Source organism: Rhea americana, unplaced genomic scaffold (genome assembly GCF_003343005.1).
Source record: "Rhea americana isolate MKP2758 unplaced genomic scaffold, rheAme1 scaffold_66, whole genome shotgun sequence".
Classification (NCBI taxonomy): Eukaryota; Metazoa; Chordata; class Aves; order Rheiformes; family Rheidae; genus Rhea; species Rhea americana.
The window spans coordinates 504,753-520,995 of record NW_028186823.1 but is presented as its reverse complement, the minus strand read 5'-3'; the positions used below and the strand labels follow the sequence as shown (position 1 = coordinate 520,995).

The window sequence follows — 16,243 nt, the reverse complement described above, 5'->3', positions numbered from 1 at the left end:
ATGCTCTTAAATAAAAAGATATAGCAGATATGGCAACGTACTGCAGGTGAAGTATGAATTCACACCCTGCCAGTGACACTTCTATTTCCTGAATACACATTCTTACCATAGCATAAAACACAATCTAGTTTCCACCTCAGTGAAAGAAAGAACAAGCTACCTTGCACAATACATGGGCAGCAGCTGCAGCAAAGCTGATCTACTCTAAGTCCACATCCTGATCTATTCATAAGTATCATTTCTGTTCTCTATCCTATGTCAACATTTAACTTTTTTTGCCTAATGACACTTCCTTATCAGCACATGAATGGTTAGAATCAGCTACTACTTTGATAATGAAAATTTGAGTTGCTATATAATGTTTCACTAATTTTACTTTGCACTGGGACATCTTTCCAGACAAGTTTGTTCCCCCTCACCAGAGATTAGTTTTGATAAAAATAAAGTCTTAAAACAAAACAAACCTGTATCAGAGGTGCTCTTAGTAAAGTATCTGTAAACCAGTATGGAAATAATCTGTTTCTCTACATGCACGGAAAAATCACACTGTTTTACAAAGGATGCTTGACTTATACTAAGAACAACAAAACTTGTACTCACTGTGTGCTATGGTCTAAATATGTTATTACTCTATCTCCTTCTTCTTCTAAACGTTTATTAACATGGTGAAGATACTCTGGGACCTAGCAAGACAAAAGAATGCCAAGTTCAACATTTAAATTAAAAAGTATAAAAGGCAGATAATCCTGTTATATGACAATTATTTTAAACTAAAAATTTATAGAGAGTATGAATCAGAAAGTATTATTCCACCATAATTTTAATATATATTGCATAATCTTATTAATTCATGTTACTTCACATTAGAAGTATTACAAGTACACTAACTAGAATATTACRATATGACCTGTCAGAAAGGCACAGAACTTTGAGGATTTCTGAGAGGAATTATTTTTTCTCAAAATCCCACTGAGTTAAGCTAGCCCTTAAAATATCATAGAGGCGGTGTGAACCATGTAGCTCTGTTATTTCAATGACAATTCCTCCAGCTGGGCACCTAGATCATGAAGCATAAGCACTTATTATGACACAGGTATGAAAATCAACCTCCAAATGACCAAAACACTTATGTATACGTGCATGCATATATCTACATGTATGTACACATATATATGTGTATGTGCACATATACATGCACTTTTCTTTTATTCACATTTTCTTTGCTAGGCATATAAAAGCAGTAAGACACTTGTCCTCAAAATATCTAAGTCTCAAAGCAATTTCACCTCAAGTCCCAGTGGAATTTCAGGGAATGAGGTGAATGAAACAGGATTAGACACAAAAATTTACTTCAGTGCAATGTAAACATCTGTTTTCAGAACATTTTGATTTATAGTTTCAGTTATCCACATTTACAGGCTGCCCATTTGAACAGTAGAATTTTATGTTAAGAGCATAGAAAATAAAAACATCTATTTAATAAGCAAAATAAAATAGCAAAATAAACAAGATAGTTTTAAACACAAAGTAGAATGACACTAATAGACATATTATAGCTCTTGGGCAAAATAATATGATGGTGTATTTTGAAGCTTTGTGTGCACACGTACGTTCTGGTAGCGTGTCTTTAGCTACACAAAATATCACTGGATTTCTCCACTACTAATCATGTATTTAAAACTTTAAGGCCGCCTGGATTCTGTTTTTCCATTAGACAGAATGCTGTAGTCCCCACCTAGGTCTGTGCATGTGGATGCGTGCCCATATGGCAGTGAAATTCATTTAGCATCAACACACTATGGCACTACAAGAAGTCCTCCCATTATTCCATAGCAAATTAAACTGACATAAAAGCAGTCAGCTATAGCATGCACTCACCTCTCTTTCTTGCATTAGTCTCTGGCCCTCTGCAGCATATAAGCAATTTGTCTCTTCCAAAAACCTCTGTTCAAATGATTCCTTATAAACCTGTTCAATAAATGTTTAGTTATTTACATTAAGCTGCCAATAACAGTATCATATTTTTAACAGATAGAGGTCATAGAGGACAAGTAATATCTCAAGAATGCACAGAGCTATGAAAGAGGGTCAGATTAACATTATATAAAAACAGAAGTTCTTCGTTTGTCTGCTGGTTTTAGAATGACTGAGTTCACTGCTGACTTCCCAAAGCAGCAACAGTGCGTTTCAGTCATCAGTACTCAAATCAGTACTAAATAAAAATCTGTCTATTTTTATTTAAATCACACAGAGCAATGCCAGTACTCAGCATAAGTGCATAGTAACAGCAGCCAATCCACCTCAAGACTCCTGCTGATATATTTGTGGCAAAGATAATATTCCAATTAGTGGCACAAATCAGGCAATTCCTGTCAGTTAAATAATAGTATGCTGAGTAACAATTCTTCAGAACAACACTGGCATTAATTCAGACCAGCCAAGTTTATTTCAGTGGCCCTAGAGAAAAACGAATTATACCAAATAAGGTGAACTCGCTTTCTCTGGTGAAGAAACAAGGCGCTGTGCAAAAAAAGGGCACCAAGAACAATCATAACATGGAAAAAAAATCTGTGTAATAATTAACATTACTCAGCATAGATAAGTTAGAATGGATTTATTATAAATAATACATGTAAAATATAGACATATAAAATAAATTAGAAATACATATAAAATAATTTAAACAGCCTGAAGATGGCAGCTACGGTATAACATGTAAATAGAGGGACAGTCAGGAGTGGGGAAGAAGTAAGATTCCTGGAGGAGGAGGAAGAATAAGAAGAAATATTTTTTCCAAAAGCTATAACAGACTGCAAAGCTCATTATCACATTCTGACTAATTTTCTTACGGATTTTTCAAAATTCGTTTTTTTTTTTTTCAATGCTTCAAACTTAACAATGAAACCTCTGGCTCAGTATGCATTCAGAGTGCAATAGTTCACTTATTCAGCATCACAAACAGACATAAACCCATTACCTCAACCTTCCACTCCTTACAGTAGCTTCGTGTTTAACAGGATCAAATTGTAGATTTCGTTCTTTACCTTCCATTCCTTCAGAATAACTGTAACAACCTTGCAGCCTATACATTAACATGTTAATGTACAGAACTGGTATGACACTGTATAGACCTCTAGAACAGGAAACACCTATACAATAAGGTTTATATGAACAGGAACCAACTTACAGTAGCAGGATCTCAGCTGCTTAAGTCCCTAAAACCAGAGATGATTAGGACCATAACTGCTTTAAATGAGATTCAAAATTTGTTTTAATTCATCTTTTGCCACAAGCTAAGCTAACTTCTCTAGGAGATGGAGAGATCCTTGACTGTAGTCACAGGATTACGAGTACATCTCTACCTCACTATAGTGAAGGGTATGGTAAAAAGAATAGATCAAATTGCATTAGGTTACCTAGCAAAGAGAGAAAATTACATTTTTGAACCAATGAAGGAGAAGGCACACTTAAATCCAGTTCTGTGAGAAGGATTCAGTAAAGGAGATTTTTTCTCTTTACTTAGCTGAGTACATTGCTAAATAATAGTAACAGTAAAAATGGCAGTATCTACAGAAAACTGATGCATTTAGAAAAAAATGGCAAATAATAAGAGGAAAAATGAGAAGAACACACAAATCACATTCAACTCTTCCAGCATGCAAAATCATCACTATGTGACCTAAAAAAATCATTAGAATAAGTTTGCCTTTGCTCTCAAATAGAATCATTACAGTTATTAATTTTCCTGTGTTAGAGCACTATGGATGAAAAAGTCAGGAGAGATAACATGAAAGGCAGAAAAGCAGGTAGGCTACCTGACCAAAAAGGCCCATTTAATAGCCTTTTTTGAAATCTACCTCCTCACAATTTTAAAAATCTTACTGCATTTCAAAACAACGTATATCACCTGAGAACACAGTAACCTAAACACTCTGTAAGAACAGACAGCTTGCAAGTTTTATTCTACCTCACACAAGAAGGCTGCAATGCTGACCAGAGGACAAAATATGCCGGAGTCAAAAGCACATTTATTATTTTATTTGGTGACTTATCATCTATTATACTGGAAAATTCCATTAGGTTATTGACTGACCATAGCAAATTGAAAGCATTTGCCTTAACTTTACATTCCATTCCATCTTTGGCCATTCTGCTAAGATGGTGATGGTGATACGGATATGGACCCATGATGTGGGCTAAAAAACGCCTTTTACAGTGACAAAGGTGGCTTGTTTTTGTTGCTACACTCAACCTGCACTATGATTAAAAAGTAGTAGCCAAGTAAGACAAAATATCACACATTTTAATAAGACTTGCAAACCTATTATTTAAGATCAGCAGGCCATTGCCTCAGCTAAGAAAACAGGAAAATAAGAAGATCTTACTTAAAAACAGAGAATGATATTTTGTGCACAGGGTAAAGAAAAGGCTGTTTATTAATCTAATAACTGGATTTTGAAGCACATTTGCTAGAAGAATAAAATTATTTGTGTAGAACCCAAACTGGGAAAGTCTACTAATAATGGCTATATTTAGAAATAGACTTTAAAGTTTGCTGCACTCACCTGTAGATCAGACAACATGCTTAACAAACTTCTCAACAAACTTCTGTCCACAGCTTCACCATTTCGTTCTCGTTCAATCAGCAAGAGGATGCCATCAATAGTCTTGTTTTGAACTTGTTTATCACTAATAACATGATTTCTAAATAATTCTAGCCCCATATCCCTGCATGAATATTAAAAATTMATAAATTATTTTGTTAACTTTAAGTTCACATGCTCCAAAGACATTTCATTTACAAAATCTGTATCTTAGTTTGAGAAAAATATATACATATGAAAAAATATATATACAAACATGCACTATAGAAAGAGAAAATATATTAATGGTGTATGTATTTTCTTTTAGATTGTCTACTAAGGAAACTATAATAAGGTTTACCATAAAAATACCAGGTCATACACTACAGGATGCATATAGTTCAGCTGAAAACTATGAACAGTATCCATACTTCACATAATAGATTGTATCTTTTCCTTTTATTAAAACAATTACTATTATAAAAATAATAAAAATCTGAACATACACCTCAGCATAAGATTCCCCAGTATCAGTGAATCTATGTGTAATTTATCAATTCTGCTCAAAAGTATGAATTCTCCATATATTTAGGACCTTATGATCACCTACATCACATTTATATTTCATACTGAGATGATGAGGAATGGTGCCTCTATGTCTGACCATGAAGAAACCAATCATTAAATGTCATCTTGGCCAAGGAAAACAGAGAAATCTTAGATAAAACTGGTTATCTCCATCTTCTTCATATGTATCAGGTTAAATGGTATTTTTCCAGTGAGAGGGAAAAAAGATGCCAAGTATGGCTAGACCCCTTAAATGGCACAAAGTAAAAGGAAGCTGCCTTAAGCTTAAGAAAGAAGATTCTGTTGAGTAATGACCAGAAAAAGGTGGGGRAAAATTACTGCAGACGTCAGAAAAAAGACTTCATGTTCCATAGAACTATCAACGTACGGGAGAAGGATGCCAGACTCAAACAGTGCAAGGAACTCTCACAAGCACAGCGGCAAGGAAAAGGCATGTTGTTATTTTCGTAATCTATCTACATCTCATTGTCTTAGATCAAGTAATCATATCGGAAAGCCTAGGCAAAATCTAGGTTTGATTGCTTTAGTAATATAAAATAACCCTCAGGAAGGAAACTGAAAAACAGGTACCCAAAGTTGTGGACATGGTGGGCTTAAAGTAAAGGAGGATCTGCGGTTGCTGACCTTAACCTCAAAGCTCTGAGCCACTGGTCTCCATTCTCAAGAGGCCAGCATTGGAGAAATGATCTGCATCTTGTGAATATAACTTATTTGAAAAATAAGAGCAAGAAGTCAAAAATTCACTCTGCCAGAATCAGGAGCACCTGAAGTAATGCTGGCCCACTGCTGAGGCCCAGACAGAGCAGCCAGAGGCCGCTCCCCATACAGACAGCTTCACCTAAGCTGTGACAACTACAAATTAATATATGCCTTAAATTTTGAGCACATGCTCACTGACCTTATTGTCCTTGTACCTTCACTTTAAAAGGAATATTCCTGGAGAAGGAGGAAATGACACATGCGTACACTGATACATAAAATTCTGTAAATTAACACAAAATTTTGTAGACCTACTACACAAAAAGTGAAAAAAATAATTTTCAACCTTTTAAATATAACAACATAATCAAACTCTAAAAAATACAAAGGAATACTTACAGATACCTACCATATAGAAGGCAGCATTGAATTCTGAAGTACATATGTGCGATCCAAAAATAAGAAAATGCTTCTGATCATGATCTGAAAAATTAAGAATTACATAAAATTTTTTTTCTTTCTACTAGCACATGGCAACCTACCTGTGTATGTGATGTAACTTTTCCTATCTTAATTGCTGAGGTACCTATCCTCAGCTTTGGATGATTTGTATAGCTGCTGGTAAGTAATTTACTGATGTTAGTATTATCTAAGCACCATGACAAATCAGTACTACCAAGTACATCCCAGAGAGTTTCCAAATTCATAAACATTAACTAAGTATTTTTCCTAGCCTGCTATGAGATCTAGTGTATTGAAATACATCAACCATTCAGGCAGTAGTAGCAAGACTTTCTGTAAACACCCTAAAATACACATTGCCATGCTTTTCACTTTTTAAAGGAGAAGCTTTAAGCAGAGATAGTTATAAGTTATGCAACAGATCTTTTCATAGTGAAAGTTAGTTGCCAAAATTTATGAGAAAAATTATTCTCTAATGGGGAAGAATGTATAAATGTATTATCTGTTCTCTTCACTAAGAATGCCAGGGGAGGGAGATTTCTTTAGCTCCTTCTCATTCAAAATTCAGTTTGAATTATCTTCATACAAAGGCTACCCAGCTTCCAGTTTAGCATTAGTGTATCCCAGGATTCTCACACAATTCCGGGTCAGGTACAGCGATTTCTATCTCCAACTGCCCACCTACTTAAAAGGTTTCTACCTTGCCGTCAGTTGCTCGTGAAGCAATTCTCAAACTGAAACAGCTTCTAGGCAAGCATATTAAAACAAAACAGCAATGATGCTGATTTTTTTCTTAAATACTACACGCGCTAATTCAACATAAGGTCAAGAAAGTCATATGCTACAGGTTGTTGCTTTGAGGGGGGAGGAGGGGAAAGGAACACTCAAAAATAATTAATAGTTTGTATTAGAAAAAAATTTTTGTAAGACAAGTCAGTTTAATTAAAATTTCAAGGCAAATATCAACTTCAAATCCATTTTCATGAGCCTGTTTAATTTGCTCTGAGTAGCTTCCATGATGCTTTCCATTTTTATTCCAGATAAAAAGCACATACCACCACCCATCCTCCTCAGGAAAGAAGGGTACTTCCAGGAATGAAAATGGAAATTACCTGTTTGGGGCCTTTGTAATCAAAGCTAAATGTAATGAAGACTCTCCTTTTAAAATGCTGTTCTAGAATTATGATGATGCATTTTTTTAAAGGAATAATTCCATGAATTCTTTCTGAAAGAGTATTTTTTGCTATAATACTATTCGCTGTGGAGGCAGAGGACAAGAAGGGGAGAGAGAAAGAGGGAGATTTTAAACATTTTTTTTTTTAATCTTCCTATTTCTTAGCCCTATGATCAGGATATTCATCTCTGCCTTGCAAAAGGAAAATGTCACAAATAACCCAGCTGTTGGGGGTATTTAAAAGTAAAGATTGGGATTCTTCAATTATTTAAAATTATAAGTAGCAAACAGCTTCAGCATAGTCTGGTTAGCTTTTCTTTCCACTCATTTAAAAAAAAAAAAAAAAAAGCGTCTATACATTTTTCAGTGCTATTCCAATTAGTTATCACAAGGAAAGCAATTAAAGGCAAAAAGGACAACTTAGCAGAATACAGTTTTCAACAACCAATGTCCCCCACTGAAAAAATGAAAGTGAAAGACTACACTGAGATTTGGAGAAGGAGATGCAACATGGTCCCAAGGTAAAAACACAGTAGGTGCCTTTTTGCCAGATCTCACATCCCACGAATATGTATTCTGAATAATTACTTGACTTACCATTTGTCTGCAATGATCTTGCCAGCATTTATTTATCTTCTTTAAAAATAAAAGACTATCCAGAGAATCTGTACAGCACCTGTTAAGGAAAACGTGCTTGCCAGTAATTTTGAGACCAAATTCTAGAGATGATATTTGCCAGCCATGTCTACTTTCTGCATACTGCGATGTTATTGGGACTGGTTAAGGGTAAATGGTTAACAGCAAAACTTCTGCCCAGCAGAAAGGCTGGCAGTTCTCCAAAACGCCTCCCAGTGTTTTCAAAGAGTAACCCTCACCGCTCTTCAGTAACACCATCTAGTGGCTGTACTGCGTAACTTTGATACAGATTTAAATAAGAAATCCCATCAGTGTCAAAAACAACTTTATCATCAGCTGAGGTGAGCTGGATTGAAAGGTTTAATTTCTTTGTTTAGTTAGTTCACACTGTGCACAACAGGAGTGACCCTAATCTTTTAAAAGCAGTTACAGTTTTAAATGATCCTCAATAAATCCAAACAGTGATCTTTCCATATACATTTCCAGGTCTTCCTAAGTAAACTATAAAGTTTTCTTCATTTCACAAGAAATCCAATTGTTATTTATGCTTTCAAAACTATAATATATCATATTAATAAATGCAAACATGGTTTAACCTTCCTTTCATGCACAGTATCATCTTCAACTTACTCTGGCCAAATCTGATTACTCTAATCTCATGTCCTTGGACATGAAACGGTATACCTGTAAAATATAAAATTCTCAACTCTCTGAATTATCAGTTCTGTTAAAGATGGAAAAAAAAAGTTTTAAAACACAAGCGTTAAAACACCTCTTCAGAATATCAGCTGAATTCTGAAAAACAGGGTGCAAAACCGACCGACTCTACCCTGCTTTAGAGCTGACTGAAGGATTTGGTTCGCAGAGATCATTTCTGTTTAAGAGACTACTGTACACTCAGCCAAAAAATCTGCCCTGGATCACACATAATAATGTAATTTTTCAGCTAGATGAGATTTTAAATACATCACATTAAATACCATTGAAAAGTCACCTGCCTAATTAAAAGGTGAATTCACAGTGCTGATTTATGTATGAGTGTTCTTTATGTGCTATGTAGAAGCCAGAAGCTTTAACCAGGATTCACAACAAACACGCTGGGACTAAGCCAGACAATTAAATTTATTTTTTTTTTTTTTAAGAGTGGGAGAAAGTAAGCAAGTGTACAGAAGCAATTCATTTTCTTTATGACAGCAGGTCCCTATTTGGGAAAAGAAGTGAACTGAGAAACAGAGAATCCCTACCAAACCATAGTTAAGACTTTCACCTAGAAAGAGGGTTCCTTCTAGGTCCCTTCCCTAGTTTTTTTCTATTTTAATGAATTATTTTCTGACAAATACATACAGAGACCTGGGAAACAGAGCTAACTACTCAAAGTACTGTAGCATCTGTTTACTAAGGAACTCTCCAGCACCTGTTTGCTCAGGCACTCTCCAGGAACGTGGGGTCTGCCAGGCAAGTCTGGACTCTATTTATTCTCCTTCCTGAGCAAGTGTAACCACTGGGCCAAAAGATGACCATCACATAAAGCATATTCTCAGCACACAAAGCACAATGGGATTCAAAAAATAGCAGCAGCTGCACCCAAGCCTCCAGATCTACATGCATTTTAATTCAGCCAGGAAAGGAAAGCCCAAATTGAGAAAAGTAGGCGAAAACTTATCTTAAAACTTGAGCATTCTGTAGGTCCCAAAGGCTGCCAAGCACTCTCCTCAACTTACAGCTCTGAGTGACTTTCAGCAGGATGGTTAATAGGTTATCACTTGCAGATTATTCAACAAAACACTAAGAAAGRCACCTTTAAATGCCTGGCTGCAAACTATGGTTGTCTAGGAGCTGCCTCAAGACCAGTTCATTTATATAGTGAAGACAATGACTTTTTCAGCCACTTTCACTAGTGAATTAGAAACCTTCTGAGGTTCAAATGAGGTACATAAAGGGATTGCTGAATGCCTCCCTTACATATGATTTGTCAAACAGATGCCCATATCTTACATTTGAAAATTTTGTTATAGAAGACATGCACTACTGTTGTTGAAAATTACTGTTGTGATTTTTTTTTCACACTATTGGTACTGTAAGCATCTCTGCATTACAAATTAAACTACTCACCTTCCAAAAAAGAAAAAAAAATCAATACCTGTTGTTAAAACTCTGTAGATTTTACATTTGTAGTGCTACTGAAATGTTCTAGGTTAGGTGTAAAATTTACACTCAAAATTTACATGTTAAAATGGTAAGAAAATTGTTACCGGTATGCTACTTATCTGTACACAAAAATTATTCCCCCAGTTGACTAAAGCTGAACATGTCTTGAAGTTACATATAAGTGTTCAAAGAAGAACTTCTTTAAACACTGGGAAATACTTCTGTAATTAAAAAAAAAAGCATTATTTTTAAAAAATTATTTAAATTCAGTTCTAAATATTTCTGTGCACAAGAAAAGGATATTCTCTGAACTGAAGAATTTGTGCTTTTACATGATCTTCACAGACTTGTCGCAGCTGCTTGTACAGCGTAGCAGAGACTTTGTAAGAACAGAGGTTTTCAACGGCCTAAAAAAGAAAAAAAAAAGATTATAAACGGAAAAAAAATAAATCAAGTCAGATTTTGATCAGATTTGATCAAAATCAATACCAAAGAGAAAATGTCAGAGTTATTTTTCTATGCACCAAACAAAACTTATCAAAATGAAACGAAATTAGCTAACTATGAAGACAAATTAAGTTTTCATGATCTTTTTCTCTTTTTGGCTCCTTCTAATATTGTCAGACTTCATCCAAAAATAAGATCCATCATTATTGTCTGGGTAATGTTTACAGACACGTTAAAAGAATTTTTTCCCTGCAAATACTGCTCAGCAGTGGAACTCCTACAGTAGGTCTATTTTGTGCATCCCCCCTGCACACACACAGACTTAAAAAAAAAATCAAACATTTTCATTTCTTTTCTTAGTAATCTTAGGGATGAGTGATGAGTTATTGTTGAATATTGATGTACAGCAGCATTATTATAGATTAACTACTTAATCACTAAACATGCTTCCCCACAGACATTTAAATAGGTAGATTTCCAGCTTTCACATCCATCAGTTGAGGTAGAAATAACATCCGAGCTAAACATTGCAACCTCTGTCTCTAAATCGTAAATAAATATAGCTATTGTCTTGTCATTTTATTATTTTTTTCAGAACATTTCCATTGATTCATACATTATTGATAAAAAATGTAAACTCAGGAACTTTTAAATAAAGACTTGGAATTGATTTATTGGACCCTCAGAGTATTTAGTTGAGGGTTTATCCACAGCTGATTAAGAAGATCAGTTCTGCCCCAAAGCAAGCATTTCTTTGGTTGCTCCTTTAATGTAAACTGAGTTGTTATGCAGATGATCTAGACTATGCTGAGACACCTCTAGAAAGCTACACAATACTGCTGTTCAGCTATACAATAATTACGTTGTCTTACACTAACATTTTCTTCTTCACAAGGAACTCAGTGAGAATGCAAAATAGAAAACGTAGCCCTATGGGATACCACTGCCTATATTTAGCCTGTTCTAGGTGCACTGTGTGCGCTGTATTTCAATAAATTATTTTATTAATAGACCATAGCATCTAAAATGAACCACAATAAAGGCAGCCAAATATTTTATGAGAACTGTATGATTTACAGCAAATTTTCTTGGCCATTCAGTGCTCTAAATAAAATTATCATAAGTCATTAGACATGATCTGTAGAACTAAAAATCCAGTCATCTCTTTCTTTAACGTCACCTCAACTTTCTTTATTCTGTGAGATGATACTGAAGAGAGTATTGCATAAGACTTAAAGCACTATTTCATTTGGGCAATTGAAACTGACCCACTTTGCTTGAGAGGATTTATAGTGTCCTATTTTGTTGATGAATTTGACGACAGCATCAATGTATATGGAACAAAGTTTCAACACTTCTCAGTGACTTAGTCTTCAATCAGCTTCCCTCAAATTTTATCTTTTTTGGTATTTTATTTCTTTGTACGTATACAAAATGTTATGCTTGTCAAAGTAATGGTAAAGGTTCATCACTTTGTTTCACGGGGGCAATGCAGAGGTGAGGGGAGCCTCTTTAAGTAGCAGTACTTGCTTAAGTACCTCAAACTACAGCCTTAAGCACCTTATCAGCTTGGTACCTTCTCTACCTAGTTGTTTCTGCTTTCTTGGGGGAGGAGGTGATGGTAACATGATCTGATAATTTCTTTCAACTTCCATTTTATTCGGATTTTTTGCCATCTGTCTTTCTGAAGGAGTTTGATTTGATTCATCCTTCAAAYAATTAGTTTAAAAAACAGCTACAATTATCACATTTACAGTGATGTGACACAGAAAACACCACAGACTCTTCAGCTGCATAAATCTAATAAAAGTTATATTTAAAATCACCCCTTTAATGGTTTGTTTAAAACAGTCTTTTCTCTTCATGTTTTTAGCTTGCCAATGATTGCTACTACTTACGTCATTTCCTCTATAGGTTCTTATATCCTGAAGAGTTGATCTTCAAAAACACAGAAAATGAATTTTGTTTCCCAGAGATCTCCCCATGGGCAATTCTAACCTACCTGATGTCATTTTATTTAAATGCATATCAACTAATGGCTTCATCAACTTTGATGTAATATTAAAAAGAAAAATCTCACTCTCACATAGTGACATAGGTGCCTACATTGTTTTTTGATCCAACTAAAAAAGAAAAAACGAAGTAAGCTGACAAATTCAACATGAGTGGTATCCACACTTAATCATTTTGCACATATTTTATGATACTGTCCAAGACACGGCCTTTCCATACAAATAACTTTCTAGTCAGAACACTTGTTGTTTTCTTTCATTACTATGACTTTTTTCCATCCTACTCTATATCCTCAAGAAAGGCAACGTCACTCCATCTCAATTTATTTATAAGCTTTTTGCAAAAGTAGTTTTGCTTTTTCACTCATTCCTCACTTGGCATTTCTTCGCACTGCTCCACCTTCTCTATTCAATCAATACAAGCTACCTGTACCAAAATCTTTGCAAGTTACCACTAGGGATCGTTTCTATTTTAGTAGAAGTAAGTTAACTGCCACCCTTCAGTTGCTCATTGACTACATCCCTGCCAAGCACCTTCATGCTTTATCTCATGCCGTTTTTAATGCTTTGAAAGAAGTACCCTTCAGATTGTTCTTCACTCTTTCTTCAGCTACTATGCCAAATCAGATAGATAAATCAATAAGTTTAAAAGCAGGCTGGTATACTAGCCTGCTTACCACATTTGAGCCTTGTAGGCCTCTCACTTCCTCTCAAAATGCCAGATAAAGACACACACAAAAAATCCCTGATAGTAAAGAGAACTAATACACACACAAAAATATTCCCCTGTAGACTCTGTGCTCACCATTAAGCTGTTAAGAATGATCTGTAAGTACAGATCAGGTTTCCAAAAGATGCTGTACTTGATCTTTTTTTTTTCCTTCAGCAGGAAAGTAAGTATGTTCACATAGACAGACTCACATCCACTACTTAGGGTGCAGGAATATTTCTGATTTGCACCACTACTTGACATATTACTGAACTGGCCTTATAACGAGCAGTTTTTGCAAATGAGCATATAAACAAAAAAGGGAAGAAACAGTTTTCCCTTTATAGTTTATCTGAAATCTCTTCCTCTTCTGCAAGAACTCAAGTCTATACTTGATTTCATGCCCATATTACTTATATCTGATTTCTGAGCCTCTGAAAACAAGTTAGGTAAAATTCAAACCATCTGCAYGTTTTTAGCTAGGCATGAAAAAGCAAGATTTTTCAAATGTTAAGTTTAAAATCATAAAATGTGTTATGTACTTCAAACTCTGCAAACATCTAAGTAATAATAGATGATTAAATCACAGCCAGGTTATTTATTTAAAAGCACCAAATTAYATGAATTGAATATAGATTTATTTAATCAGTCGTTTTACACCCATATATTAAATATCTTAACTAATCATAGAGAAAGTGTAGCCAGCTCTCAAATTTATGCTGATTGAGCACAAACCTAACATAGACTGGATTTTTCCTCCCTCATAGACTACACTTTTCAAACACCAAACCTACCTCTACTAAACATTTAGAAGATTTTTCATAGGAATATTGTTTTAAGTCTTGATCTGACAATGAGACCCACATCTGCAGATCAAACATCTGCATCCCCAAAGCCTCATAATAACTTCAACTATGTAGCCCAACCTACTGTATTAGCAGTTTTTTGATAACGACAATTATTGAAAAAAAAAAACGTGAAGTTGCATATCTCAAAGCATTTGCATTTAAAAAACCCCAAAACTAGACCACGTATAAACAGAGAAAATGGTAAAGAAGAAATGGTTCATGCTCATTTCTCATTTCTTTCTTTTACCCCTCCTATCCACTATCCAGCAATTTAGAAGTTTCAGCAATAATTTTTCACCTTTTAACAGAAAAATTTAAGACACTGGTTCTTCCAAAAATGTAACAGTAAGCTGAACTAGAGGCAAACTGATATTTTGTTGCCGACTCAACTTTAATCCCCAAAAAACTATTGATGATTAAGCCTAATTATTATTACAATCATTATTTAACATGCTCTTCACTAGACATCGARGTACATACAGAAGAGAAATCATCATACAACATATGTCTGCATAACCAAGCAAGAGTAACATCCTATTTTCAGTATCCTGAATAGGTAGAGTTTGGGAGAGACTGACACTCAAATCTCAGCCCTGCCCAGACACAGTTTTCCATGTCTCACAATATAATTTGCTTTTCTATAACCTCAGRCCCAGGTAGTTCTCCCTGGGCCTGAGAGCCACTCTTCCATAAAAGTACAAAATGTCTAGAAGGAGAATACCAAGAAAACAGTTTGGACATGCAATCCACTCCTAACAAATCAAGACACATTCTATTAAATCAGTAAGTATATGAAAGTCTCAAATCAGTTAATTTCCTGCCTGTTACAATAAACTTAAAAAAAAAATGTGTCTTACCTGGTAGAGCTCTTCAAGGTTGTATTTAATAGAAACGCTACTCTGTATCGCTCCCACTGCTTCATGAAGTTTTTGCCAAGTGTCCTGAGTATAATTATCTGGTAATTTGGGCCTTTCTGTGGGGAAAATGAAAAAGACACAAGCAGTCAAAAACTGACCACCCAAGGAACGGCTATTTGTAGCGATCTTTTCCAGCCTGCTTTATTCAATTCCACCACGTGACGTTTTGCTTGATCCTCTACGTTTTAAACAAACAACGACGACGACGAGGGTAATAACGCGACCAATTCTGCGCGTCCCCCCGGCACCGGGGCGGGCGCCGGGCGCAGCAGGCGCGGAGACCCCGCGGCGCTCAGCGCGGGCCCCGCGCACGGCGGGCAGGCGGCTGCCGCGACCCCCGGCGGAGCCGTTAAACGTGCGCTGGGCGCCCGAACCGAACAGGCACTCTGCGGCCCCAAACCACCCGCCCGCTCCCACTGCGCCCTTAATTCAAGGCGCGGACGGTACCAGAAACGTTCGCCGCGGCGCGGAGGCGCCTCCCTCGCGGAGCCAGGGCCGAGGCCGAAGAGCCCGGCGGCGGCGCCCCGGGCGACCACGACCCTCCCCCCCGCCAACCACCACCCGCCGCTTCCCCGCTGGCGGCGGCCCGGCCAGCAGGAAGCAAAGGTCGGGAAAGGGCAGGGCCGCGGCGCTGGCACCGGCACCTGCCGGCAGCGCCGGCCCCGCACCCACCTCTGAAGTTCTTGATCACGAGTTTCTTGGAGGAGGCGGTCGCGCCGCCGCCGCCGCCTCCTCCTCCCCCTCCCGCGGCGCGGGTGGTGGCGGCGGCGGCGGCGGCGAGCGAGGCGGGCTTGGTGAGCCCGTTGGTGTGCCCCACCAGGGCCGACAAGTGCGGCTTCTTCTGCGGCTCGTCCGCCATCTCCGCCCCGGGCGCCGCGTCCGGCCAGGGCCAGGCGCTGAACTGGGCTGGGCCGGCTGCGTCCCCGCCTCCCTCCTCCTCCCGCTGCTGCTGCTCCGCGGCCGCCGCCCTCCCCCGCCGCCGCGCCGCCCTCCCGGCCCTGCCCGCGGGTGGTTGCCAAG

The 16,243-nt window shown here is 37.2% G+C and overlaps 1 protein-coding gene across 1 annotated transcript in view; it reads right to left on the bottom strand.

Annotated features, from left to right (window-relative positions):
• CUL4A (cullin 4A) overlaps positions 1-16,147 on the bottom strand; it is a 41,918-nt gene extending 25,771 nt beyond the window's left edge. The window contains exons 1-8 of the mRNA XM_085320773.1: positions 15,896-16,147; positions 15,164-15,279; positions 10,594-10,697; positions 8,104-8,173; positions 6,280-6,353; positions 4,566-4,728; positions 1,879-1,968; positions 601-683 (exon numbers count right to left, since the gene is read on the bottom strand). Of these exons, the coding sequence (XP_085176899.1) occupies positions 601-683; positions 1,879-1,968; positions 4,566-4,728; positions 6,280-6,353; positions 8,104-8,173; positions 10,594-10,697; positions 15,164-15,279; positions 15,896-16,082 (887 nt within the window). The 5' untranslated portion in view covers positions 16,083-16,147. The remainder of the gene's footprint in view (positions 1-600; positions 684-1,878; positions 1,969-4,565; positions 4,729-6,279; positions 6,354-8,103; positions 8,174-10,593; positions 10,698-15,163; positions 15,280-15,895) is intronic.
• Positions 16,148-16,243: the final 96 nt, after the last annotated feature.